We start from the raw sequence: 26,273 nt of genomic DNA on the forward strand, positions 1-26,273 counted from the left end.
TACCTAGTGATTACATATGTGCTGCAGCATCAGGTGTATAAAGATTAATCTTCCATTGTTCTTCCATTAAAGCTGCATATTATTATTGAATACCACAGGAATTCAACGCAGAATCCCAGCAGTGTGACGCTCACAAATACCATCTTACTGAATATTACAGTGTATTGAATTCACAATTTACTGAAAGTATTCTGTAAATAAAGTAGAAAAAGATCTTTATGTCGTGAAGAAAGGATTAGAAAACGTTTGTTCCTTCTTGATTTTTTGATTGATTTTTTTGTATGATTTCTCCTCAATTATTTTTTTTACTTTACTCTGTAAAATACCAGAATTCTCAGATAAACTTAGCATTTTGTCTGTTTGATTGAAACATTTTCACCATTTAAATTAGATGTTTTTACCAGGCACAGTAATTGAGAAGCTTTTATACCAAACACTCTTTTACTTTTACTTGAGTGAACTTTATGTTGAATACTGATACGCCTGCTTGGCTACTGTGGCTGTTATATTGTTGAGAGATTTAAAGATTAACCATGAAAATGAAACTTAAACTGAATCGATTACTGGCCTGAAAGCAGGGTGAACTACAAGGCGGTCTTTTGAACAGAAGGATCACCTGCCACAAATAAAGATTTTATCTGTACTTTATCTCGTTTGCTTGTTCAAAGCAAACAGAAGCTCCTTGCAGATTCTCTGTGTGCATGTGCTAATGAAACAATAAATTTCACATCCTGCTGGCAGCACTTTCCCGCCAGCCTGGGAACCAGTGTGACCGAAGACATCTGAGGTAGGAATTTGTTGTCATTATGATGCTTTTTTTATTTCTTCTTTACTCAATGTGGGGGTTTTAGTTTGTTTATTTAACCAGGTGAGTTATGAAGAACAAATCCTGGGGAACACGTACGAAGATCAAGCAGCTCACTTTAACACTGAGCGACAAATTTCAATTTATTTACTAACTAAAAGTGATCATACTTGTAGTAAGTGGGAGATATTTCACCATAATTAGCAAGAAGATTTAAAAAAAAAATCTCTAAAGAGTTTGAATCTTGTAGCAGGAGATCCAGTTTTAATCAAATATTTCCAACTACTGCTCTTAAAGTTTTGTCCATCTTTTAATATTTTAAAGTGTCCAACAGACCACTGTTTTTATTTTGTCTGGTTTCCTGCTCTCTCGTCCTTACTGAAAGCACTGACTGCTAAAGTTATTCCATATATCCAGGTTTTATAATTTTGCCTTTTTAAAATTTTTTACAACTACTCTTACATTGGCAACATCATAACTGGACTACTACAAACCAAAGGACTGTGGGATTCTCCTCTTTTTGACTTTTACTTTTTACTTTTATTTTTACTCAAGATGCCTGTGGACGATATCAGAAACATTCTACAAAGATGTTTATTAGTAGAATTAAAGATTAATGATCTGCAGAGGAATTTCGAGGCTCAAGACAACAACCAACTCAGAACATCACGTAGGTTTGAGTCAACAGAAAGGCAGATTCAGCTACTGGAAGTGAACGTGGCATTAAACAATTTTTGTGGCAACACAACTCTTCCTAAAAACAACAAAGAGGCTTCATGCCCTGCATCATGCCTGGGAAAGGAGCGAATGCTCTCCCCGTTCCTCCCTGCTCTGGTCCCCACCCATGCCGCACCCATTGGATCAGATGCGTCATCTCATCCAGGCCAGGACGTCTCTATGCCCCCACACACTCCCTCAGTGGCAAATTTGAACCAAGACTCTCCTTCAAAGGCCTCATCTCATCTAGACGAAGATAGCTCATCAGAAATCTCGTCACCTGAACTGGGTTTTCTTAACTTCAGTGAGAAACTGGATCGTCACGTTTCTCTGGCCACTTCTCTCCTGAGCTCCCATAAAGCATGTTTCCCAGATGAAATTACTTTTCTCTTAGTGCTCAAAAAGCAAAACTACCTGACTCCAATTACCCAGATTCTCCAATTGTTTCTGAAGTCTGAGATTGGATGCCAGACATCCATCCATCCATCTTCTTCCGCTTATCCGGGGTCGGGTCGCAGGGGTAGCAGCTTCAGAAGGGAGGCCCAGACTTCCCTCTCCCCAGCCATTTGTTCCAGCTCCTCCGGAGGAATCCCAAGGCATTCCCAGGCCAGCCGAGAGACAGTCCCTCCAGCGTGTCCTGGGTCTTCCCCGGGGTCTCCTCCTGGTGGGACGTGCCCGGAACACCTCACCAGGGAGGCGTCCAGGAGGCATCCTGACCAGATGCCCAGACACTATCTTTAAAGATAAATTTACACCTGTCGTCTTCCAGAAGGTGTTTGCGCCGCCAGCACTACAAAACAGGACAGTAGCTATCCGGATCACTAAAAGAAAACTTACGAAGAACAGAAAAATACAAACTACAGCATCCTAAAATCAGACCGGTCCCGTTACCTAAAGGAATCTCAATCTCAGGAACTATATCTCCCACCGGGTCACTCAAACTGGCTCTTTTAAATATTTGATCGTTAACACCAAAAGCCTTACTAACTAATGACTTAATCACCCAGTGTAATATTTATGTTGTGTTCCTAACAGAAACATGGTTGTATCTGTACTAATTGAATCAGCGCCTCAGAATTACAATTTTTTTTAAGTGACAATAGAAAGCATAAAAAAGGGGGAGGCGAGGCTTCTATATTTAAGAATATCATAAATTGTAAAAAAAATCTTACTGGGCCATTTTACCTCTTCTGAATATCTGGGCATTGAGGTAAAAGCCCGTATATTTTATTTACACAAATAAAATGTGCTTGCTTGCTTGATTGATTAAAAGCAGACATACAGATGCAGGTCTAGATTTGAAGTTGTAAACTTAAGTTTATTTCTGGTAGGGATTGAGATGGACATCCCTAGAGAGACAGTCCAATAGGAAGCTCAGATGCCAATATCAACATCATTTGGGGCAAACGCTTGGTTCCAAAAATACTACCACATGAACGATGCTTTCATGTTGATATGAACCAAAATCTCAGGAATGCTTTCAGACACATTGTTGAATAAAAGCAGTACATAATAAAGTGGCCTGTTCAGTCGAGAACTTTACCTGAAGCTGTATTATAATACTTGTGCTTTGCACGCAGGAAAAAAAAAGGTAAATATTTAGCCTTGCATTATCACAAACTTGGCTTTGTTACAATGAAAGATTCTACAAGTGATGGCTCCACCCTCACATCCTGAATCCCTCTGAATTCAAGTATTTGTCTACATTTCTTTTGCTCACAGGGTATTTTCTCTTATCCAGACCATTTTCTGAAAATAGAAGAGATGATTATGAGTGAAAATACCAGCAAATCAGCAGTTTCTGATATTGTTCATCTGGCAACACAAGCATGACACATTCAAAGTAATTTAAATCCTATTTTTTCAACCTCATTTTAATCTTCTGCGTGTAGTTTTCATGCACGAAACTGTCTGGGACATGTAGAATTTGTTTCAACAAGCTTCTGATGAATTTCTAACTTCTTTTTTGCAGAAGAAATACTTCTGTGCAGCACAAAGGATAAAAGAAGGCTGATATAGACTTCGGACTTTGAAGCCTAAATTAATATGAAGTTCCCGAGGACTCTCCGTCGCAGATTCAACGCCTTGATTTTCCTGGGCGTCCTGCTGGGGGCAGCAGTGGTGCTGTTCCATGACTGGTACACCAGGATCAGCCCCCGTCATTCTCCTTTCCCTGAAGGCCGAAAGGTTCACGTTTTGCTGCTGTCGTCATGGAGATCTGGTTCGTCCTTCCTGGGTCAGGTGTTCAGTCAGCACCCGTCTGTTTTCTACCTCATGGAGCCTGCGTGGCACGTTTGGATTACAAATCATAAATCCGGTGCAAAGAGTCTCCGAGTGCCTGTGAGGAAAATGCTGTGGGGTTTATACAAGTGTGACTTCTCACTGATCAGAAACTACCTGCCAGGAAACCCTCGTCTGTCCTCCTTTTTCATGTGGACCCAAAGTCAGGCGCTGTGCTCGCCGCCGGCCTGTCCCGTCAGATCAGCCAATGAGAGTCAGTGCGACAAAGCGTGTCACTCTGTAAGCTTGGACAAAGCGCAGGACGCCTGCGCAACATACACTCATGTGGTTTTAAAAGAAACTCGCTTCTTTGAGATGGAGTCCCTTTATCCCCTTCTGCAGGACCCCAACCTGGACCTCCGAGTGGTTCATCTGGTCCGGGACCCTCGGGCGGTGATGCGGTCCAGGGAGGAGTCGGCCTACCTTCTCGACAGAGACAGCGATATAGTTCTGGAGCACAGAAACGTGTCTGAGGCCGACAGGCAGTATGAAGTCATACGAGAAATCTGCCGCAGTCACCTGGACATTTATGAGAGAGGGTTCTTCGACCCGCCTCCGTTTCTGGAGGGCCGCTACAAACTGGTTCGCTACGAAGACGTGGCACGAAACCCACTAACAGAGTTGAATAGTATTTATGAGTTTGTAGGTTTAAAGATGACCTCTGAGGTGGAGGAATGGATCCAAAAGATGACGCATGGAGGGGGGAAAGGCGGCGGGAACGTAGCTTTTAAAATCACCTCCAGGAACGCAGCTGAAGTGTCGCAAGCTTGGCGCACCGTGCTGAATCACAGCAAGGTCCAGCGCATTCAGGAGTTGTGCAAAGGCGCCATGTTGTTGCTCGGCTACAGGACAGTAGACAGCGAAGAAGAACAGAAGAGACTCGATATCGGCCTGTTAGACCCTGGGCGCCCATAGAGTTCAGCTTTCAAGTTAGACCAAAAAAAGTAGCGGTGCAGCGATTTATCAGTGCTTATTTTCTTAATTTTAGGAGATCGGTGATCGCCTGATTTTTACATGTAAAGCTAATCTTGTCTAATCTTGCTTTCAACATCGGCAAAGGTGCAAAACTCAACCACTGGGCTTTTCTTTTCTCCCGTGACAGAGGTTTTACTGACAAACCAGCCGACCAGGTCATGTCTGCACATTTACAGTTAACAATAGTCACCCCATGGACCTTACCAGAGGGGCCGCTTTTCATTGGCTGATGTCCATTCTACGTGGTCACGTGGGTGGCCGTCTCACAAACTCGCACTTCCCGTTAGCTAAGTACAGCATAATGGTAGCAGAGGCGGAGCTAGAGGGGGGGCCGGGGGGGCCAGTGCCCCCCCAGCCATCTGATTGGCCCCCCCAGCGGCCCCCCCAAATGATCGACATGTCACGACACCCAGTCATTCCTTCACAGTAGGTAGCACTATGTACCACAATGGGTTGTGACACTTGTGACTGTTGTGACTGCTCAAAAGCAGCAGGGGGCGATATGCACCATTTACGTTTATTGTGATACACCCTTTGGACACAACAGAGTTGACCCAACAGAAGAAGAGAAGGAGAACCGCGAAGAGACGATAGAGAAATATTGTACAGCTAAGAGGAATACAGTCGATTTGACTCCAAGACGGATAATCTGACTTCAAAGGTAAGTTTTACAATGGTTTACTACTACCAATAAAAAAACCCCGTTAAAAACATTTTGTGCTCAGCCAGGAAATAGTTTCTGGTAGTTGAGTTACTACTATAAGTTGCGAGCATCAAGCTAACAATGCTACAGCTATAGACATACGTGACGCCGACTTAGTGAGCGAGTCGGCCAGTTCCTATGATACGCCACGCCTGCCAGTCAGACTCGTAATGCACGCAGAAGCAAAAAGTATTGTAAAGACGCTGACGTGTTTCAGTGTGTTTACCACTCACGCCTGCCTGAACAATGTCGGGAGGATAAATACGGAAGTAAAAAAAAGTATCCAACGTGGTGCATGTGTTATCAGACAGAATGGATCATCAGCTCGCATTAAATAAAACTATACAGAATGAAAAATGTTAGCTATACTAAGAAAATAAAATCAGAGTAGTTACTTCTGGCCAATATAATTACATGGGAAATATTTATTGGCTCAGAAGCTGTCGTTTGCCACAAAGTCAAGAAATTCTGTTCATAAAATTGTGTTCTTTCTTTCTTACCTGTGAAAGGTAATGCTAATGGAGCCAGCTTGTACTATAAAATGAGTGAAAAAACTCCACACAAGTTCCCCACTGACATTTGCTATTTTTACTAATTCTTTTCTAAACATTTTCTATGAAACGGCAACACTTTGTTAGAGGTTCCGCTTTCCCTAGGAAAGGGCATGAACTTGTGACAATTTAATCTGTTACTCTTTTTGCTTTATTATGTTTTCCATGAAATGTTTAATTTATTTAAATTCTTATGTGTTTAGCTTTGTCATTTTCTTTTATGTTTTCTTTTATCTTATCGCTGATGTTTAGCACTTTATTTCAGCTCTGGCTGCTGTTAAAGTGCTTTATAAATAAAGTCGATAATGATCATGAACAAAAACAGGTTAGTCGGTCCAGTAGCTGAGAAGTTTGAATGCTGAACATACAGCCACAGTCTGTTTCCCCTGACCTACACACTGGAAGTGGGGATCTATTAACACTAAGTAATAGGAAGTGATACTTGGCATAACATGACTGGCTTGTTTTTTTTCCTAGGGTCAGTTGAGAATGAAAAGACAGGGAGGCAGGATAGACAGCTTCTTTATAAAAAGAAGCAAATCAGGCACAGATCAAACAGGGTTCAGCTCTGACATCAGCAGTCCTGGTAGCTCATGTCCTGAGAACAGTCACGAGAAAGAAAGTCTGGCAAACACCAATCCACCATCACCAGGTCAGAGTATCTACAGAAACAGTCAAATTCCTGCCCTGCTTTTAGGTTATTTTTACTTGCTGGCTTCTGCTAATGTGTTTCTTTAATTGTTGGTTCAATTATGTTAATGTACTGTTTTTACAACGTAGTTCCATCAAAGGAGGAGTCTGAAAACACAGAAAGCTCTGCGCCTGACCAGGATGATGATGAGCCAGAAGGGGCAATTGCAGGAGATACCACTGATCTCTTCTCAGCAGTGTCCAGCACTCCTTTTGCTTTTCCAAAAGGACCCAGTGGTAATTTTACTTACACTAAGACCTGCTTAGTAGCTGCACAATTTACATGACATAATGATCATGTAAATTATGTGTACATAACCATTGTGTTTGTATTCCAGATATTTCAAAGTCAAAAGAACAGGGCCCTGTTCAGCCAAGTTTGACAAACTTCCCAGAACTCAGCATGGAACAAGAAGAAGAGAAAGAGAACTTTTCACAGCTCCTGGTACAAAGACTATTCTGGTGATGCCAGGCTAAGTCACATTGGAACACTTAGCATAGAGTCAAGGAGGGCACGGGCCTCAACATGGATGACTTTGTAACATATTTTGCTTCATCTCACAACAACAAGGATTTTACTTTTATGAGTGCATGAAGAAGTCTTGTGTTTCTCGTCATGATTTGGGTCTTCACCGACTGGTACTTGTACCAATGATAGTTTAGGAGTCAGTACATTTGGTCATAGCTGCATTAAGTTCGAAAATAAAATGCACATGTAGCATCTATTAAATAACAGTTTCCATAACATACAACCTTCTTTTTTGAGATATTGTAATTGTGAACTGTGTGACACTGCATTCTCATTGTAAGTCTTGTCTTGTTACAATGGTGTCATTTAGAGGTTAATGTCCACTTATGCTTTGTGTGGCATGCATTGATAATAAACTGCAAATTACATGAGCAAATCTCATTTCATGAGTCTTTATTTATATATAGTATGTGAATGAAAGTACTTTTACTGTATTGTCATTGTCATAGTCAGTGGACCCCTTACAGATAGCCCTGGCCCCCCATTGGCCCCCCCAGAAATAAAAGTCTAGCTCCGCCACTGAATGGTAGTACTGATACAACTTCTACACATTGAAGCCTGTCTGCTACACAGTCTAACGTTAGCTAAACAGATCAATATGCAATGTGTACTGTATCTGACATACACTAAAGATTTTATTTTAGCAGAAAAGGCTTTGGACTAAACTGTTACTCGTGTTAGCCACTCTAGCACCAAGTACAGCTGGTCAATCAACCATCGCTGTGTTCAGGGAAGCGCTGATTAATAATCGAGAAATAAATATCAAACCTGTAAACTTGATATCGTAACGGACTGAATGTGTTTTTAACGTAATCTTTGCTCGTCTTGCGGGGCGCAGGCGGTTGCCACGGTAACAGGTTTGCTTAAACTACAAAGAGAGAGAGAGTAAAAAGGTACGAATGGTTTTGAGTTGATCACCTGTTCGGGTTATTTTACCTTTTTTTACCTTTGCTGTGGCGCATTACAGCCGCCGTAGTTTCTAAACGTTGGAATAATTACCTCGTTCGTTTGTGAGTATATATCATTCACAACAAATATATTTCAGAAAATGTTAACAAACAAATGGCTTCTACCGAGATAATTATGTGAAATTAAATTAATTGCATTCCAACTTCAGGAGATTTGCCTTTACCTTAACAGAGCTCTTTGGTTCCTCCTATCAGTCTGTAGCTTCTCATATCGAGGTCATCAAACCAAATTTCAGATCTACCATAACTGACTGACACCTGCTGGCCTCAGGTTTGCAACCAGCTTGTGACTGAAAAACCAGTAACCTCCTCCCAGATGATGACATGAACTTGTTAGTTCCTCTGTCCATTGTAGTAGCTGATACATTGTGAAAATCCGGTGGAAATGATGCACTAATGGAGTCACGTTTACATAGAAATAACGTGTCGCGACGCTTTGTGAGACTTGCGGTCACGTGGGTCGGTTGTGGGCGGAGCTTGGTAAGATCCATTGTTGCCAATTCAGCAACTTTCTTGATAAATTGAGCAACATTTCAGACAAAAAAAATGGTGTCGGCCAAAATGGGAATCGGTAAGTTAGGCTTTTTAAAAGATCAGAAATCGGATATTGGACAGAAAACAGCAATCGGTGCACCCCTAAAAAAAAGATGATCAAAAACAAACCTGGACCCAAGTGCTAGATTCCTGCTAGGTTAAAAAGAATGTAAGTCACAGAAAAAGATGCACAGTTATTCATACTTGATGACATGTTGAAAGGTTGAATCTTGTAATAAACACACAAGTAAACTGATAAAATCAGCTAATTTCTAACTTTAATGTGCTGTTTATTAGGAATTAGAACAAACTTAGAATCCAGAAAAACTACTTCCAATATACAGGAACATTTAGCTTTTACTTTTACTTATACGTATCTAGCAACCCAAAACCAGGATTAGAACAAACTTAGAATCCAGAAAAATTTACCTTAACAACTACTTTTTTGACCCCTGTTCTTCCAACCCAGAAAAAGACCAGAAAATACTTACTTGTACTTATCAAGCAACCCTGAATAGGAGTATCTAGTTTATATACTTTGGGTCAAAATTATTAGATTCTTTTTTTTCTTTCGTCTTTTTCTCTTTGCTTTGTTGTTTTGTTTGTATTTCCTTTTAATTCATGTAAAGCACTTTGAATTGCCTTGTTGCTGAAAATGTGCTATATAAATAAAATTGCCTTACCTTTAATTTTTTTTTTAGCTTTTCCCCATAAAACAAGCTCCATGAATTAAAGAAGTAAGATAAAATACTAATAATACCCTATATTTTCACATAAGCAAATTATCTGGGAAGAAAACCTGCAGATTATGTTTCAAACCAAAACATGTACCAGATCTGTTCTTGATCTACCAAAAGTAGAGAGAAAAGGAGCACTGGTGTGTGCATGAAAGTAGCAACACAATAAATAGTTGGAGCAGGACTGGATGGATGCAGTGTTTGTCAGTATGTTATTTTTCAAATATTGGGATGTTTAAACTCATTACAGGGTGGAGACTGCGACGAAGAAAATATGAAGAACTGCATTTACAGTCAGTAGACTCTATAACAAGATGTAAAAATACTGGATAAATGGTCTTAGCTCATCACTACAGAATTAGTTAAAATTTAGATTTAGTTCATTTTTATTTGTTTGTTTTCTTGTTGATTTATAATTAGAATTTTTGTTTCATTTGTTATTTGGTTAACAATTCACTTAATTAGTTAATTAATTCCAGTTTGGGACGTGGGTGTGTCACAGTATAAATAGGTAGGTTTTGGGAGGGTCATTAGGCACGTGGGTGGTCATATGTTTTTTTTACCAGTCAGTGTCAGTCAGTCCCAGTTATGTCAGTCTCAGTCAGTCAGTGAGAGAACAGGTACAGCAGTCAGAACAGGAGAACTAGTAGGATTCTGTGAAGCCTGTAACTTGTTTTTATCTGGAAAATGGAATAAACTACCAAAAAGACTGCATTTTGACTGCTTTGATCCCTTTTTCGACTGCGTAAGCCAGAACACATGGTGCGCTATAGAAACTATTTGACTTTAATTCACTTTGCTTTGATCACTTTTTGAGTTTTTTTTATTTTTGAGCTTGAGTTTTTGACAAATGGTCACTACATTAACTTTTTTAAAATTATTTATTTTGGGAAAACATAACTAATATTCTGCATTGTCTGGCCTGTGACTGTTGCATGTCGACAATGATTTTAATCTTTACTCTTGTTCTATATCATCAATCTGTGGATAGAAACGTTTCTCTATAACGACACATTTACATGACAGACTGAAAGACTCATGCATATTAATGTGTCCATTTTAAATACAAAAAGAAAGGTCTGAAGAATTTATTAATTTTAATCCATAAAATAATCATATTTACTAACAATATTTTAATCAACTCCTCACTAATATTAATAATAACCTTGCATGTTTGGATTATTTGTTTTATAATTACTTGCAGTTTAGAAATATAAATCACGTTAAAAATAAAGGTAGTGATGTTGTTATTCTTTTATTTTGAACACAATCTAATCAAGAAGACTAACAACCTACTTGCAGCTTTGGTTTCTATCCTGCATTGAACCAGGACACACAATGGCTTCAAATTGATATTTTAAATACGCAACTGCTCTGTGTGGAAATTGGTAATTAAATAATTTACATTCTGGCGCCACCTGCTGGTAAAATTAGTTTTCCAACGTGAGACCGTAGACAAGTTTTGCATGCTTAGTTTGTAGGTGTGCAGGTAAAAAGAAATGTACAATTTGTTTCTGTATTTATTTATTTATTCTTTTGGACCCCCAGCAGTTTTGAATTGATGATTTTGGCCCAAGTGACAAAAAGTTTGAACCACATAAAAATGGTTCTTTGGTTAGCAAAGAACCAAAGTAATGATAATGATGTAATTATCATTACATAATTGTTGTAATGATAGTTAATAACATGCAAAGTAAAAATATAATCACAACTAGCTACTATTATAGTAGCACTTGTCAGTGAAGAATGGCCAAAAATGACTAATAATGATGTTTTAAAAACATCAAGGTATTAGTTTGACATTATGAACAAAATATGCCTTAAAAAAATATCCATCAAAAATAAATCTACCCATGACAAAAACAGATCTTTGGCGTTCGATTATTTTATTATTTTTGGTGAAGAAATAGGGTTTTTAAAAGGCAAATAACATTCTAAACCTCTAATTATCAGTCTGTGTGACAACTAAGTCTTTCCTGGTGGCTAGACAGTTTGCTCCACCATGCATTTGTCATGAGAACATAACACGCAATACGCCTGGCTTAAAGGACTCAGTCAAATGAGATGTCAGCTCATTTGACTGTGTGACGCTTTTTAGTTGGCAGAAATGTAGCAAAAACATGATTGGTGTATAAAGAGCCTTTGGGGCATCTGAGCAGTTTTGGTGATAATCCAAGGTTCATGTCTTCTTAACTGACCTCCATCTGAACTCCAGCGGAGTCAGCAGATCTATGTCGAGTCTCTTCTGCTCTTTTTCGCTGTCAACTGTCCGGTAGCCGAGCAGCGACATGGCCCCTTTGCACAGATCCTGAATGCGTTTGACCTTGCTGTGCTGCAGCACGCTGCGCCACGCCTGCGCCACCTCAGTGGCATTCCTAGGGGTGACCTGGAAAGCCTCTTTCATGCTGCCTTTCCCTTTTCCGTGGGTCACCTTGTAGATCCATTCCTCCATTTGTCTAGTCATCTTCAAGCCTACAAACTTATAAATATCATTAATCTCTTTCAGCGGGTTGCCTGCCACGTCTTCATACCGAATCATTTTGTAGCGGCCTTTCAGAAACGGAGGTGGCTTCAGGATTGCTCTTTCATTGATGCGTACGTGGCTTCTGCAGATCTCCTGCATCACTTCGTAGTTCTTCTCAGCCGCTGGTACGTTTCGGTGCTCCAGAATGATGTCGTTGTCCCTCCTTAACTGTTTGGCCGACCCCTCTCTTGACCGTACCACGGCCCGCGGGTCTCGAACAAGATGAACGATGCGGAGGTCCAGGTTTGGGTCTTGAAGAAGGGGATAAAGGGATTCCAGCTCAAAGAATCGTACTTCTTTATTGACGAGATGAGAGTGTTCACGACAAGTTTCCTCCACTTTCTTCAAATCCTGAGCATGGCACATCTGGCGGCACTGAATGTCATTGGTGGCCGTAAGGGGACAGAACGGAGTCGAGCACAGTGCCCGACTGTGAGTCCACATGAACATGGAGGACACGCTGCGTTTCTCTGAAAGGTAGGAACCCATCACAGAAAAGTCACACTGGTATAAATGCTGTAAAAGATTTCTCACTGCCGTTCGGTGACCCTGCGCGCCAGACATCCACTTTTTGGTCCAAACGTGCCAAGCGGGCTCTGAGAGGTAGAAAACGGACGGGTGCTGACTGAAAACCTGACCCAGAAAGGATGAGCCCGACCGCCACGAGGACAGCAGCAAAACGTGAACTTTAGGGCCTGCGGGAGCGAAGTTGCAGGGGACGAAGTGAACGAACCAGCCGCAAAGGAGAACCACCGCCGCCCCGTACACTATGATCAGGGTAGTCACAGTTTTGGGGTTGAATCTGTTCTGGCGACCCATTGATGCAGCTTAATTTCAGGTCTCAGTTGATCTGAGGGTGATCTGTTTTCTGTGGAAGACAAAAGACAAAAGAAAAGCATGGCAAATTGGTTATTTTTACTTACTGCACCTGCATCAAATTACTCTACTTGAAAAATATGTGTTTTTGTTTCAGCACAAAGAAGCTAGAAATGGAGAAGATCTCTCCTGATATTTCAAAGTTGTTGGTTTTTTTTTCTAATGATTTCTGTTTTGCACATCCGGTATCAGATTCTGACAGCAGGTAACCTTAAATTAAATGATCTAGTTTTAACTATATGAAAAAAGTTATTAAGTTCCAACATATAACATTATCTAATTGCACTTATTTATAAGAGCATCAATCAATCCTACTATTAAGATTTTGACACATACTCATTGTGTTTATTTATATATTTGTACAAGCTGATCTTTAATATCTATTATGATGATACTGAGAAATTAAAAGTATTTAAATAATCAGTAAGACCTAATAGCTAATAGCTAACATTTTTTCAGGTGAGGAATAAATTAGGATATTTGTTACTTACAAAGCCTGACATTACATTGCTATTAGCATATATAAGAAGGTTTGAACTGCAGACATTTGTTGGTGCTCCTGACTGTTGAAGTGAGTGTGATCACCACGGTGAAGTCCAAAACACTTGCCTGAGGCCTCCAAGAGGAAGACTAGCAGCTCCTGAGTCTGGTCTGAGAAGGTCTAAAACAAATTTTAAATCCACAGTACGAAAAACATCAAGTGTGTCCAGATCCGGCTCTCCAAGCACGTTCACCCTGAAAGCAGCAGCAAAATGCTTAAAAATAGAAAAAGGTCTCCAAAAGCCACAGGACCAACAGCGCGCCGCTTTTGTTTTCAAGTAATACTTCTATGGGAAATATATAAATCGGAGAAAATCTGCAGCTGAACGACTGAATGCGTTGCTTCAGCAGCTTTATGAAAATGATGCGTTTCATGTCTACAACAGCTTACTGTCTTGTCTGACTTATGTAGAATTATGTAGAGTTACATGCCGACTCGGCAGATTTGCTTAATAAGGTGTAACATTTCAAACCTGTAAGGCCAGTTTCCTCCTGACTTCCTCCATGTATTTGACAAGTTTCATGATATACATTGTAATGTAATTATGTAAAATCTATTTAACAAGATAATAATGTTTATATATATATATTCAATAATATAATAGTAATTTTAGTGAACCCTGTTTTTAGTACAGTGAGATTTTTCTCAAGATTATGGAAACATTGGCGTCATCAATGCCAGTCTCAGTGACTGTCATATTATTCTCTGTTTGTCTGTTTTTCTTTTTCTTTATCATTTGTTTTTACTATGGACCTCTTTTGTGTCTGGAATAAAGATTGATTGATTATATTTTGCTTGTTTTTTTCCGTATCTCCGGTTTTTATTATTATAGCATAATATTAACAGACTAATCTCATAAATGTCAAAAGCAAAGCTCTTTACAACTCATTCTTATTGACAAAAATAAGCTGCAGTTTTATTTTTTCTTTAACTTAAGGGCACAAACATCAATTATCTGATAAAAAAAAGAGTCTGATTAATTGAAAATTACACCCCGATTTTCATTTAAACAAACGCAAGAACAAGATAGAGCTTCCTGTCTGTCAAACGAGGTCACTTTCTAGAAGGGTAAGTCTAACATCTCTTTAATGCTTTTACTGAACAGGTAACATGGTGACATGTACTTTTCAAATTTGTTGGCATAATTGAGATTTAGATTCCAGCTCATGCCCATAGTTTTTGATCTGATTTAGAAAAGGATCTACAGCATGATGGCGCCATCACCATGTTTCATGGTAGGAATGGTTTTCTCAAGGTCTGCAATGACAGCCTTCCAACACAGGTGTTTTCTCCGTGCTTCCTGTACAACTTGCAGGCTCTAAATATACATGTATGCCCAAAGAATATATATGAGAAAAGGCCACTGAGGAAAAGACATTAAGTACTGGCTTAAAAGTTGCAACTTTTTCTTTAAATAAAACGATTTCTTCCAGTTTAGTCACTGTCTTTATTTAGCAATTTAGAATGCTTTTATTTGTGTAAGACGCCAAACCGGATGTAGCTGTATCCACTCGTTGCCTTGACAGCACAGAAGATAACGCGGTGCAGCTGCGGTAGTAGACGACACATCAGGCGGTACGCAGGAGACCGGGCCGAGCGGCGCTCGGCGTCAATGTCCCCGCTGCTGACGAAGTGAAGCATGGGCTCCGCGGCATCGCAGTCATGGCTAGATCCACCAACCGAAGCGCAGAGGTCGGGGATCCCCGTGTAACCGCCCCCACGGACCGCGCGGAGGTGCGGGACCTGGCCGAGCCCCGGGAGCTGTCTTTGGAGGAGGTGCTGAAGTCCTACGAGCAGCCCATCAACGAGGAGCAGGCGTGGGCGGTGTGCTACCAGTGCTGCAGAGGGCTCAGGGTGCCCCGCCCGCCGCCCGGCAGACCCGGTCGGGTGAAGGACCCGTCCTCTATCCTCCTGCACCGGGACGGAACCGTGTCGTTAAAGGACGAGCCGCAACCCGACGGTAGGACCGAACCCCAACTGTTCCCCTCCGCCCCCCCAAACTTACATCCCGAATCAAAACAAACGCGGGAAATCATCGTTAAACCAGGTCTTCTAGTTTTTAAAATGTCGGTTATAATTAAACTCCCAACGCCTAAATATCCCTTTTCATATTCGGCATAAAAATAAAAATAAATAAAATGAATAAAAATAAAAATTATCCGCTTATTAGTTTGAAAACAGTTTGAGTACTGAAGTCTGTAAAGTGTACTAATAAACTATAGGTTGTAAGAATTACAGTAATGCTGTCGAATGTAATAAAACTATTAAAATTCTCATTGGAAACCTTAAATAATGTTTTTTGCTTTGGACATTGTGGGAAAAAAGCAGCTCTTTCTTAAATTACATGGTTTTCCAGGGGAGTTTGGCACAGAGGAACAATTCCCTTCCCAGCTAGAATTCATATTTTTAACCTGATCTTGTGCTTTAGTATTTCAAATTCTTTTAAAACAAAGTGAAAATTTCTCGCGCAAAGCACATTTAGAATAATCTCACATCCACTGCCAACGGGGATGACTGTGTGCCGGTAAATTATTAATTATTCAAAGAGTAAAGCTTTACCCGAGATTCCTTTCACCGAAGGACCGTTTTTAGAGACGAGGACATGTGGATCGAAGCAAACAAGGTTTTAACGCAGTCTCCTATTTTTCCGAAATTCCCGTTTGAATAGAGCTTGCACCGACATAATATCTTCCCGGATGTGAAGTATTTATGTTCTCACTGCGGTCTAGGGGATCTGCTCCTGAATCCGCATGGAGACAACTGGAGGCCGAACTATGTGTGCATATTTAACCATCTGTGGGAAACTTAAATCCACGTTTTAAAGTGCTACACTGCTCTACAGAGAGATACATACACCTTGTTTTTGTTTTCCACAAGCCTCTGTGTGAAGTGGAGAGAGAAATATTTCTTCTTATTATTATTATTTTTTACAGGGTAAACTTTGTATTTGCCCCCCACTTACTCTGATTCTTTGAAAATGAAATCTATCTTAACCAGCTGTACTCAAGAAGAAGTCAACTGATTGATTCCACCGGTTTATTAATTTAATGGCATATGGATGTGGCGCCAACAATGAAAAGAGGCATTTTAATTTTTATGTGCAATCATTGCACAATCAGTTACAGGGCTATTGTTTGCCTGGTGGAGGGAGCACTGTAAACTTGTAGGTGCGTTAAAAAGACATTGAAACTTCCTGACTAACGTTGAGTAGATTCTCCTCAGAGATCCCTCTGGGAGAATGAGAAGTGTCTGTTGTTTCTGATGCTAGTGAACGCATTGGTGGCGTCAGTGTTGGGGGCAGGGGGTTTATTTTAATGGGTTGGATTACTTCTTTACATGCCTCCAGACATGGTTCACAAACACCTTTATTGGTTTACCGTGGTAATATTATGACCTTCAGCCAAGTTAAATTGCTTTCTGCATACACTGAAAAGAGAGAACAGGTGATCCAACTTAAATACATTGTGCTAACTGGTCACAAATAATCATATGAAGTTATTAAGTTAAGTTTATTGGGCTGTAAATGAAAATAAAGTAAGTCTGACAGACTTTATTCAATTACTTGTGACCAATTAACAGAATATTTTGAAAAGTTGGAGCTCCATTCTCTTTTTTTTTCAGTGTACGTTAGTAAAACAAAACAAAAACATAAGATATAAAGTTCTAAAAATGCACTGACATGATGGCCACAGGAGAAATAATGGATGGAGCTGTTTATGGACGGATTGTAAAGTTTTTCAGGATCAATAATGACAAAGGACGCTGATAAAAGAAAGAAAAACTGCCATCAACGGCCTTCACTGACACAAACTGCTTTCATAATTTCATCATTTTAATTTTCATCCATTGTTGCTTGTGGTTTCCATGGCGATCTATCAGTGCTATAAAAATGGACGACAAATCGAGAAAACAAGTTGTGTTTTTTAAAACTCTACCGAGGGAAAACAACCCGGATCCAGACTGTAGCTGTTCGTAGAGTTTTTAACTAATGTGTCATTCTGTGATGGATATCTTCAAGTAAAACATTCCCACTTTCCTCTTATCCCATTTTTCCTGTCCTCCTGTGTGCTCACAAGCACAAAAACGTGAAATAATCCTCACATCGTCGGGGACCGTGGGCCTCTCCTCCTTCTCTGCTGTTTCCTCCGGCATCACCGGTCCCCTGGGAGATGAAAGCAGACTTGCCGGATTTGATGGTAAACACAAGAGCCGGTGTGCAGTTTTTCAGACGCTGCCGACGTCGGCTGTGGCTCTGACTCTTCCCATCAGACGGAGCACAAATCTGAGCCGAGGCAGCCGTGGTAACATGAGCCGCGGTGCCGCAACGGGCCCATAAAAGGCTGGATTGTTACGATGCAGCTGCATAGGAGCGCTCATCAGCCACCTGCCATCTGGAGCTCAGCGCCTGAGATCCGTCTCTGCGGTTTTGGTGGAAAAATAACAATATGGGGGAGTATATTCTAGTGGCAGCTTGTAAAGATTTCATGGGCAATAGCAGATATGTGCGAAATAATAAATCTGGTGTTAAAATTCATTGCTGTAGACTTTAGTTGGATTCAAATTAAGTTTCGCGCTCCAGATCTCAAAAGTACCAGCACTTCTCCTACATATGTGTTCAAATGTGAAAGTGTTTTAAGATTATTTAAGCCCAAGGTTCTCAAGCTGTGGTACCAAACTGGTTACCTTTTATTTGAACAGTAAATGCAGTATGACACACCAGCGACCAAAGCAACGTTGGAGCACACTGATCGATGCTTCAGAAGGCTTTCTTGAAACAGAAGATCAGTGAAGGACTTCCTGAACTTCCTATAATGATTTCACTGTGAACAGCGTCTTGAGCTGTGTTCAGTTCAGGTCTAATTTTAGACAAATATTTGTTCAAAAGTCTTTATTCAAGGAGAATGAGGTTTTTGTGTCTTTTAGTCTTTGTAGCAAGTCTGGCTGAAGACTTTGCGGTCACAAGATGTACTGACCCTGTTTGAAAGGATGTAGGATCTGGAAATCCTGTTGTCATTTCAAACCCAGACCGTATTAAAGGACGTCAATATACCAACTCAGTCACAAGATCTTCACTATATTTATTTGGACTCAACTTCTGACAGCAGAGAGGTTTATTTTATCATCCATTTAACTTGAACAATCCTCTTTCAACTTCCTCTGAGCTGAAATCTAATCTGAAAACTCTAAGCAGAGGTTGTGGAATAATTGGACTTTAAATAACTCTAATCTTTGCTCTGAGTCATTGGAGCGCTTATATAAACTCCAGAGATTGAGGTTCGTCTTGATTCTCTTACACAGAAGGTCCTCAGGAAGTCAAGGTCCACGTATAAAAACGGCTCCTGCCAGATAAAAGCAGTTTGCACCACCGACCTTACCCACCAAGAAACCAAAGCAACTCATTGTCGACTATGATAGTTTGCATTCAGTTGAAAAAATGTTACATTAGCGCTGATTTACTGACGATCTCATTTTAGTTTTTGCATTTCTTGAGAAAAAGGTTTGATAATGAGATAAAAAGTCACATCTTTTAAACTGCACATATTAGACAAGACTGTTGCTTTTAGGTGCATAGGTGTGTATAGATAAAGACTGATGAAGTCATTTTATGAGTATATAGTCGTACACTGACAGTGATAAAAGTTCTATGATAAAAGCCTTGTAAAGTTTTACGTGATCTCAGTTTTGTTTCAGGTCATAAAATCTTCCCAGAAGAGCTTCAAGGGGAATGAATACTTTACAATGTCAAGTATTGGGTTTAATCACATTTGGCTTTTTAAAACTGAGCAGCAAGTGTCTTAAAGTCAGAAAACATCACAATCATCACAGGTAGCATGCAGCAGCCTTTTGTATCTGAACCTCTTTTTTTTAGATTTGGTGGATTTATGGACGTGGCTCCAGCTCATATAATGGCTGCTTTCACACTCTCCTATTTCTTCTGTACTGTTTGCCTTCTCTGATCACTCATTATCAAGCCTGTTCCTCTGAACCCAGTTTGCTTTTTCTTCTGTCACATTTGTCCTTCCTTATTTCCATGGCAACAGGAGGCAAAGTCCACACTGGGGGAGCTTTTGAGTTACTGTGTCTTAGCGAAGGAAACGGGGAGGTGTCGGGCTTCTGAGGATGAAAGCGATCCGTCATTAGCCGGAGTAAACTGTGTGTGACTAACAGCGAGGAGTTCTGTCAGATCCAGCAGGACTTACCATCAAGTCTACCGGAGAACTTGGGAACCCCATGATATGTTTACGTTTTGGTTGGCAGAAAGATGCTCTGCGTAGATGACACATGCCGTCTGTCTTTATGCATAAGGTTGTTATTCTCTGTGATAAAAATCCGTCTCCTCTGTTTAAACCAATGGATTAGGAGGGGCTACGGCTTGTGGGTGTTTATTTTCTCCACAGTGGCTTTGAATCCCACGGGCTAAAAGCGATGCAGAAATGAGTGAATATAAATGTAGCAAGAAGGTCTCGTTTAGGCTCCACTTTTATTCAATATCTGCTTTGATTTTCCAGAACAGAATGACACTAATGATGGGATGGGATGGGAGTTTGAGATATGAATCGAGACTGAAAGGACGAGATCTCGGATGCAAAGAGGTGAAACGAGCTTCCTCCTCAGAGCTGACTGAGCTGTAGGATTTTAGGCATTCGGTTGTATAGTTCTGTCCAAGGACCAGGACCAGACGTGATGTCGGCTCACTCAAATTTCTTTTAATCGTGCAATTGTTGGGTATAAATTGATATACGGTTTGTTTCCACCATATAAACAAACCATATGGTGTATGAAATGTCATGCAAAAATAAAAATGTTTGGGGCGTGCTCCGCTGGCGTGGAGGGTAGCGCGCCCCACGTTTGGAGGCCTTCAGTCCTCGACGCGGCCGTTGCGGGTTCGATTCCTGGACCCGACGACATTTGCCGCATGTCTTCCCCCCTCTGCTTCCCCCTTTCCTGTCAGCCTACTGTGGTATAAGGGACACTAGAGCCCACAAAGAGACCCCCTGGTGGGGGGGGGAAAAATAAATAAATAAAAATGTTTCCATAACTTACGCAGGCCTGCATTGCTGCAGTTCAACCACTGAAACACACCAAAAACCCAGGAGGAGTGCAGCATGCAGCTAGTTCTCCTGTTGTTGGATTGGACTTGCCTGCAGTTTTAAAACCCCTCAGCTTATTTGAGGTATTGTTTGGAAAACCTGCATTAGGTAATAAACACTCCCCAAAAATAGGTTACTGCTCCTTTAAACCTTTTCTAAAGCCTGATCCAGGCTATCGCTGGGCTATTGCGTTGTTTTATTTACATTTTTGTGGGCAGAGCTGTAGATGGAGGAGGCTCTCGGTTAACGATCACTGCCTTATAAACGGATGAAAACATCATGTACCATTTGGGTTCAGCCATTTTCACTAACAGTGCCAAGTTCAAAGCTAAATTTGGTCTGAGTTTGAATGTGGAGTAAAAATCGGAGCTACTCAGAACATTACAATACATTTTTTTAGCTGATGGGAAAAATTGAACTTATGATACCTTGCAAAAGCATTCGTAGCCCTCGCATTTTGTCACATTTAGAGGGAATTAAGTAAACGATAGAGGCTTGATTCTGGAGTGGACTTGATACTTTCAGCAGGACGTTGACAATAAGAATAGAGCTACCGAGACAATAAGAATTACTGCTGATTATTTCCATCTTGTAGGTGGTTCTGTATGTTTCTGGAGGGGTGGAAGGAGACCACATGGTCTTGGTTTGGTCATGTGACAGTGATGCCACTCAGGATTGTGGAGTGTGAACCGAAGCAGAGAAGCAACGTCAGCAATGTGGTCATTTTCTGACAGTGGTGAAAAACAGAAGGAAAATATGTATCATATCAGTAAATGTAAATTATAACAGAAATTCTAACATGTCTGCTAAATTTGCGTGTCAGTGCACCCCTCAATTAGATGAAAGCATATTTATGTGTTAGAATGGTCCAGTCAAAGTCCAGACCTGAAACCGATTAAGAAATTTGCTCGAAGACATGAAACTTGTTCACTCTTCCACTCTGTTTAATCTGAGTTTGATCTATTTTCCAATTCAACACCAAAAAACTCACAGTTGTATTTGCCGTGAGAAAAAGTTTGTACAAACTATCAAATCACTGGCTTAGAATACAAATGCACGCCGCACCTTTCAGAATTGCATTTGTCCTTTTGCGCCCACTCAAAATCATCCGGCGCTTTGTGTCACTTAAAATCCCAAAGAAACCATGTTGATGTTTATGGCTGAAACATGCGGAGGGAAAAGGAAAGTTTAAGGGGTGGGAATACTTTTGGAAGGCGCTGTAAGGAGTGGAGCAGCTCAAAGACGGTAACCGGTACATTAGCAGCCGCCTCCCGTTTTTTCCAGAGCGCATGGCTCACTGTGTGTTTTTTCCAGGAGCTGAGCTGCAGGGCTGCTGGGGGATTTTCACTGCAAATTCTTTCCCTCTTTTGTGTTCACTGGGCCGTGGCTGTGGGAAGGTATCATCGGTTTCACTCCGTGACCCGGGCCCTTGCATTATTGCGGACCTGCCCGACAGGTTTACAGGGCTTCATGTTATCGTCTCCTTCCTGAGTGGAGGGCTTTGTAATGGACTCTCCTTTTGTTGCTGATGGAAGCAGCGTCTCTTTTCGCACAGGAAACAGGCCGAGGCTCTGCCGGTCGATGCGCTCCCGCCTTGCTGCTGCCAGCGCTTTGTTGTAGACAGCGGAAGATGCCAACTGCGTCCTGCAGCACAAACAGACCTACAGGGCAAAAACTCGATTCACCGCCCCGAGAGTCCGACTGTGGACGGCGCAGACACCTTTACTGACAAAGTGCCATCTTTAAAAAGCCCGCACTGAACGTTACTGAAGTCTTAGAAATGTAGATTTATCTTTTATTTAACTCAGAATTATCCGGGAAAAACAAGTTAAACTTTCTATTTCTATTTCCAATGAAATAATAATTAACCTGGTTATGCATAAAACACAGGAATGTAGAGCAATTCTATTTTAGAGTTTATTGCTCAGAAATCTTTGATAATAAACTCTGTGTGGTTGCTGCCTTCAGTTTCCTGTTTTGTACAGTAATTTTTAGGTTTCCTGATGAATAGCCTCCCATCTTTCCTCCCTGATCTATATTTGTGTTCGTCCAGTCTCCCTTTTGTCTGTTGAGTTGCTGATGAAGGAGTTTCAGGCCTCCTCGGGTGTTGCTACTGACATCTGAGCCAAGAGGAAAAAGGCTTGTTTGACTCTTTGACACGGGCACACCAAGCTAACCCCTCTGCGGTCAAAAACTGCAGATGAGATGAACTAAATGGAGTCAAACAACCGCAGTTATTTGAAATTGTGGCATAAACACATTTTGCTAAAAGTACCAAATTTCAACCTGAGCTTAACTTCAAATGTGACATTAGCCCACAAAAAACATGTTATGATGTTCACCTCGATTTCTTAAATATGTTTTTTTCATTTTATACACCTGTGGCTTTAACACTGTTTATTTGATGCCAGAGGACTCTGGAAAAACGTTTGATTAATCTCCAAAATGGCTTTCTGTGCTTCCACACTTTTCAAAATTATGTTTGGAAATATTTACGGTTGTGAACACGAATAGGAAAACAGTGGAGTACAGTAAAACCTGTCGCTGGTATTGAGTTACTTACTGCTGTTTTAAAACTCCAGTTGGCGATATAAAACAGGTCTGTTCGGCAGCAGACTGCAGACTAGCTACATGTGCAGATAGCCTGACTAGTTAGACTTCTTGCATCAGTTCATTATTCCGTCAAGAGTAACATTTACTCAACTTAGTGGACATTTCCTCTAGATTTGGTCTTGGTAGTTTTGTTTCTACTTTTAGCTGTCATTGGGCAAAAGGCAGGGTGCAACTTGGACAGGTTGTCAGGGCAAAATAATACCCAGATAACATCAACTGGGGGTATTTTTATCCAAAGTTATTGTCCGATCAGACCATCATGGTGCGTCCAGATGTAATTGTATTTGGTACGATGTGTTTTCTGCAGAGATTCTGAATAGATGTGATGGTCTGTTGAGCTTCTCTGGTTTTATTTCAGTTCTTTAAGCTCCCGTCTTAGCTTCAGGATGTATTTGTTTTGTTTCGTGTTTAACTCTGAAAGCCCATATAATCTGCCCTGTGCTGCAAGCATTGTAACCTGCTGTCTGCTATTCATACCTGGCCGTTGTTGCTAATTCTCCTCTGTCATCTCTTCCTCTGTTATTATTCTGTCTGGTTCTCGTCATTTCCATTCGTCTTCCTCCTGCATGGTCCCTTTTTACTCACCCATGCACAGATAATGATGATTAGCTTTTGCCAATTCAAAAAGCTGTGTTCATCACGCACCTCTTCTTACCCACCTTGTGGATGTTTTGTTTTGCTTTGACAGCCGATAATTTAAAGTTATCTTCTATAATCTACTCATTGTCTGCTGTTCGTCATGATTCTAAGGAGTTTCATGTAGTATTTTGTGTCATTTCGCAGGTCATTCTCTTTCTGTGATTTCTTGTATTCTGGTTTTTTCCTGATGTAGAATGCTGCAGCCAGCTTTTCTGCCGTTCATGAAGTTAGATATTAAATCAACTGCTCTCCAGCTACCAATTATCACCCATTTATACAGAGTCATCTCAATACATTATATATATATATATATATATATATATATATATATATATATATATATATATATATATATATATATATATATATATATATATAATTGAAAAGTTTGTTTGTTTACGCTATTCAGTTCATATAGCTCCATAAAGATGCTATTGATCAGGGTCTCAAACTCCAGTCCTCGAGGGTCGCTGTCCTGCAACCTTTAGATGTGCCACAGGTACAAAACACTGGAATGAAACGGCTTAATTACATCCTCCTTGTGTAGATCAGTTCTCCAGAGACTCGCTAATGACCGAATTATTGTATTCAGGTGTGGTGCAGCAGAGGCACATCTAGAAGTTGCAGGACATTGAGGCCCTCCAGGACTGGAGTTTGACACCAGTGCTATAAACGTATTGTAATATTTTTCAAGTATAGAATTTCACTCATCATCATGCAATACAAGTGTCATACATTGATGTTATCCATATCCATAACATATTTGACTTGTTGAATAGCTTCCATTAAATGCCCATAGAGAAAAAGAACAGAAAAATATCCTTAAAAATAAGGATTAGTCTTAATGAATGCTGCTATTGTAATTTTCAGCAATAATACTGCAATTAAATTGGAGATGGTGAAAATGTGCTGTCCGATGTTAAAGCGTTTCTGTCCTATTAATATTGATGACCATAGAAATTTTTGATTCTCAGCGATGCTTCAGCTGCTTTTCATGTTTTTGTTTTTTTCTAGATGACAATGATGGAGATCCTCTTCCACCAATCGCAGAGCGACAAGTAAGAAGCACAAAACACTTTCTAAAATCTTTTTCTCATAATATGTTGAATATTTAACTTGTTATGCGAGTCTTTACTCAAAATAACACATAAAATTGACTTTTATTGGTTAGTTATTTAATGAAAAATAACATTTCTAACACTATTATACAACACAATGCTGGAAACATTTTGTTACTGATTAAAAAAGAACTTAACTAATGATTTAAGGAAAGTAAATGTTAGGAGAATAATACATTTGAATAATAATGTTAAAAAATATCCGTTTTATTTGGTTACATGTGTTAAAATTACAAAATTAAAAAGAAAACACATTTTACAAATGAACATTTCTGACATTTAAGAAAACCAGTGACCAATGTGGTTTTCGTTGGGCATGTCTTTATTCTTTTCATTTTTGAATGCAGTGGAGTGTTCATCGGTGAAATCATTCTTGCAACTTTTTTGCAAGTGCAAAATGACCAGGTCATGTTTGAAATTGACGGCCCACATCTGTTGGAATATTTTGGAGAATGGTATCAAATAGTGAATGTTGACTCTGGCAGGAAGCTAAAAGTTTTCTGACAAGTCTGATGGGATGTACTCATTTACTCTCAACTTTAGAAATATCTTAATGTTAACATCATACAGTTTGTAATAATAGCTTAAAAAAAAAAGTTTATTCTTTGTGCTTTCCTTGATGCCTTCAGCTGGTTCAGTCCCTCGGTGTGGCCATCTATCGAGCTCTGGACTGGGGACTGGACGAAAACGAGGAGCGGGAGCTCAGCCCGCAGCTGGAGCACCTCATCGAGCGAATGGCGGGCGGGGACCAGGGTGGCCAGGGTGTCAGCTCTGCTGGCAGCGGCGCAACCGATGAGGGGTACAGTGGACAGGAAGAAGAGGAGGAGGAGGAAGAGGAGCAGGAGGGAGCGATAAGGCCGGTGTGCTGGTTCCGTCAGGTGGTGGTGCTCTGCGCGTCCCGTCTGGCCAACCCGAGCCTGGCCCCGGAGCACTACCAGGCCGTCTGCCGCGCTCTGTTTGTGGAGACGCTGGAGCTGCAGACCTTCCTCATCAAGATCAGAGACGCAAAGGAGGTTCGTCACGGCGCCGTCGTGTCAGAAAGGTTGTTTCCCAAGCAAGGGCCAAATCAGCCGAGAAGATCAAACTTTACACGTTTAGGGACAAGAATAATTAGAAAAGTTGAAAACAACATGACAAAAATAAGTTGCTTTATCACATTAAATCAATGAGTAGTTTTTGTAAATTATGATGCTTGTGAATAAATTATCCTGCATGTGCTGTTTAACCTAGACTTTTTATATTTGTAGCCAAAGTCACCATACGACTCGATGGATGAATACTTTGAACACAAATCAAGTGAAGAAAACACATTTCTAATGTCGAGTTTCTTCCAGAACGTCAACATCACATTGACGTAACGTTGAAGTCCTACTGTGATTTAA

General features: G+C 40.5%; 3 protein-coding genes and 1 long non-coding RNA gene across 4 annotated transcripts in view; 3 read left to right on the forward strand and 1 right to left on the reverse strand.

Annotated features, from left to right (window-relative positions):
* The first annotated feature begins 666 nt into the window (after positions 1-666).
* Positions 667-4,952, forward strand: LOC122835647 (carbohydrate sulfotransferase 5-like). Its single transcript, XM_044124872.1, has 2 exons — positions 667-787; positions 3,495-4,952. Exon 2 carries the CDS (start codon positions 3,569-3,571, stop codon positions 4,715-4,717), a length of 1,149 nt encoding a protein of 382 aa, XP_043980807.1. The 5' UTR covers positions 667-787; positions 3,495-3,568; the 3' UTR covers positions 4,718-4,952.
* A 373-nt stretch (positions 4,953-5,325) lies between these two features.
* On the forward strand, positions 5,326-7,760 carry LOC122835648. The gene is made up of 3 exons (XR_006371336.1): positions 5,326-5,438; positions 6,812-6,958; positions 7,060-7,760. It is a non-coding gene; the product is annotated as an uncharacterized LOC122835648 (long non-coding RNA).
* Positions 7,761-11,366: 3,606 nt separating this feature from the next.
* On the reverse strand, positions 11,367-12,862 carry LOC122835649 (carbohydrate sulfotransferase 5-like). Its single transcript, XM_044124873.1, has one exon. The coding sequence runs from the start codon at positions 12,830-12,832 to the stop codon at positions 11,669-11,671; it is 1,164 nt and encodes a 387-aa protein (XP_043980808.1). The 5' UTR covers positions 12,833-12,862; the 3' UTR covers positions 11,367-11,668.
* Positions 12,863-14,934: 2,072 nt separating this feature from the next.
* Positions 14,935-26,273, forward strand: part of spire2 (spire-type actin nucleation factor 2) — a 29,331-nt gene continuing 17,992 nt past the window's right edge. Inside the window, exons 1-3 of the mRNA XM_044124874.1 lie at positions 14,935-15,390; positions 24,788-24,831; positions 25,521-25,904. Of these exons, the coding sequence (XP_043980809.1) occupies positions 15,093-15,390; positions 24,788-24,831; positions 25,521-25,904 (726 nt within the window). The 5' untranslated portion in view covers positions 14,935-15,092. The remainder of the gene's footprint in view (positions 15,391-24,787; positions 24,832-25,520; positions 25,905-26,273) is intronic.

The sequence above is a fragment of the Gambusia affinis genome, linkage group LG08 (assembly GCF_019740435.1).
Source record: "Gambusia affinis linkage group LG08, SWU_Gaff_1.0, whole genome shotgun sequence".
Taxonomy (NCBI): domain Eukaryota; kingdom Metazoa; phylum Chordata; class Actinopteri; order Cyprinodontiformes; family Poeciliidae; genus Gambusia; species Gambusia affinis.